Source organism: Lipotes vexillifer, unplaced genomic scaffold (assembly GCF_000442215.2).
Source record: "Lipotes vexillifer unplaced genomic scaffold, Lipotes_vexillifer_v1.1 scaffold42, whole genome shotgun sequence".
In the NCBI taxonomy this organism is placed as follows: Eukaryota; Metazoa; Chordata; class Mammalia; order Artiodactyla; family Lipotidae; genus Lipotes; species Lipotes vexillifer.
In genome coordinates, this window is record NW_006783436.1 from 1297872 (window position 1) to 1299794 (window position 1923).

At 37.4% G+C, this 1923-nt stretch overlaps 1 protein-coding gene across 6 annotated transcripts in view; it reads right to left on the bottom strand.

Moving 5' to 3' along the window:
* Positions 1-1923, bottom strand: part of FIP1L1 (factor interacting with PAPOLA and CPSF1) — a 65667-nt gene that overhangs the window by 36218 nt on the left and 27526 nt on the right. For 4 of the 6 annotated variants that reach the window (XM_007456083.1, XM_007456082.1, XM_007456081.1 and 1 more), the window contains one exon: positions 1411-1518. The exons of the other annotated variants lie outside the window; for them this stretch is intronic. In XM_007456083.1, the coding sequence (XP_007456145.1) occupies positions 1411-1518 (108 nt within the window). The remainder of the gene's footprint in view (positions 1-1410; positions 1519-1923) is intronic. 6 annotated transcript variants of the gene reach the window in all.

The following is a 1923-nucleotide window of genomic DNA, read 5'->3' on the forward strand; positions in this document are numbered from 1 at the left end:
GGGGGGCGGGTAGCGAGGGGGAAGTTATATAGTCTAAGTACTGAAATGTATCACTTTCAGATTTAAAAACTAATATTTTCCTTATAAAATGGCCAATTTATTTCAAGAAATAAACATATCAAAAGCATAACTATTTTAAGATAAAAATTATAAGTCAAATGGTTTATATAAAAGAAATTTCAGATGTTAAAGTAATAGCAGCATGGGACTTCCCTGGTGGCGCAGTGGTTAAGCATCTGCCTGCCAATGCAGGGGACACGGGTTTGAGCCCTGGTTCGGGAAGATCCCACATGTCGGGGAGCAACTAAGCCTGTGCACCACAACTACGGAGCCTGCGCTCTAGAGCCCGCGAGCCACAACTACTGAAGCCAGCGCGCCTAGAGCCCAAGCTCCGCAACAAGAGAAGCCACCGCAATGAGTAGCCCGCGCACCGCAACGAAGAGTAGCCCGTGCTCACCACAACTAGAGAAAGCCCACGTAGCAACGAAGACCCAGCGCAGGCAAAAATAAAATAAAATAAATATATAAAAAACTAAACAAAACACACATTAATACAGCATCAAGCTGCCCAGGAAGAAAGCTTTAAATTCTTTACCAACAAAAACAAACAAAATACACTCCCATATACTATTACCTTATTTAAAACTTCAAAGGATAAATTAAGAAGGTATCTTAGTCTGTATTTCTAGTCAAGCAAAGTATAACTGCTTAGATTGTATAGTCAAGCAAGGTATAACTGCTTATTGTTGGCAATACATTTTCATACCCTAACACACTTGCTTCTCATTACATCGCTTAGGATAGAAATTATTATTCCCATTTTCACAGGCTCAGTTTACAATATCCATCCAAGGTTTGTAATGCTTTGTAAATTTAAGATTTAGAACACAAACCAAAATTCTATGGAGGGTGGATTATGAATAAAAAGCATAGCAACAATAAGGGAGATGGTACTTCCTAGACCCACTTAATAGAATGGCAGGTTTATGCACTGTAGTTGGGAAATAAAGATTGGAAAGATTCAATGGCGTCCAATTTTATAGGTCCTAAAGACCGGCTCAGAGAGCTAAATTTTATTCCAGCTAGTGAAAAGCACCCAGGGTTTTTGAATAGGGTATGATACGACAAAGCAAAATTAAACTTGCAGCAAAGGGAAGGAAAACATTTATTGAGCACCCATTAGCATGGTTCCAGGCAATTTATGTTATAAAAAGCTAGAGACAAGGGGCGAGACATGAGATGATAAGGGCTGATTCATAAAGTGTAAAAACCCTCAATTCTATACTGAAACAGTGTAATTCAGGGGGGTAAATGGTACAGCCTAGTCAAAATTTATTATCTTTCTAATGAGAGAAAACAACACTGATGACCTAAACATCAGGAGTATCCAATGTTTAAAAATAGCCTTACCTTAGATCAGGTGATTCGGCCCTCCCATATTGATCCTGCCACTTCCCAACGCTTGAATTGGCTTTTTTGGAGGCAGTACTTGTCTGAGACTGAGAAGAGGTGCTGTTTCTGGTGAGATAAATTTTCTATGTTTTTTCTTACATACTGTTGTCTCTGACCCCCCTTGTTCTGTTTCTTTTTTCCTTGGCATGCTTTTTCTAAAGTCCTTTAGCATGTTCTGATAGTATCATTCTCTTCAAGTTATATGAAATACTTGTTGTGGAACTAAGACTGCTAGTGGTATTCAAATATAGATGCCTTTGTTATCAACATTTTATTAATTCTAGAATATTTTTAGAAATACTTCTCAACATAGACAGTATGATGTCAAAATGCAGAAATGAGAAAAGAACCAAAGGCTTACTTCAGGTTATATATATTATCCAGAAATAAATTTCAGTGCTTTTACATATTAATAACATTAATTTCTGCAGTTTCATAAAACCTTATTTGAAATGTTGGTATTTCTTTCCC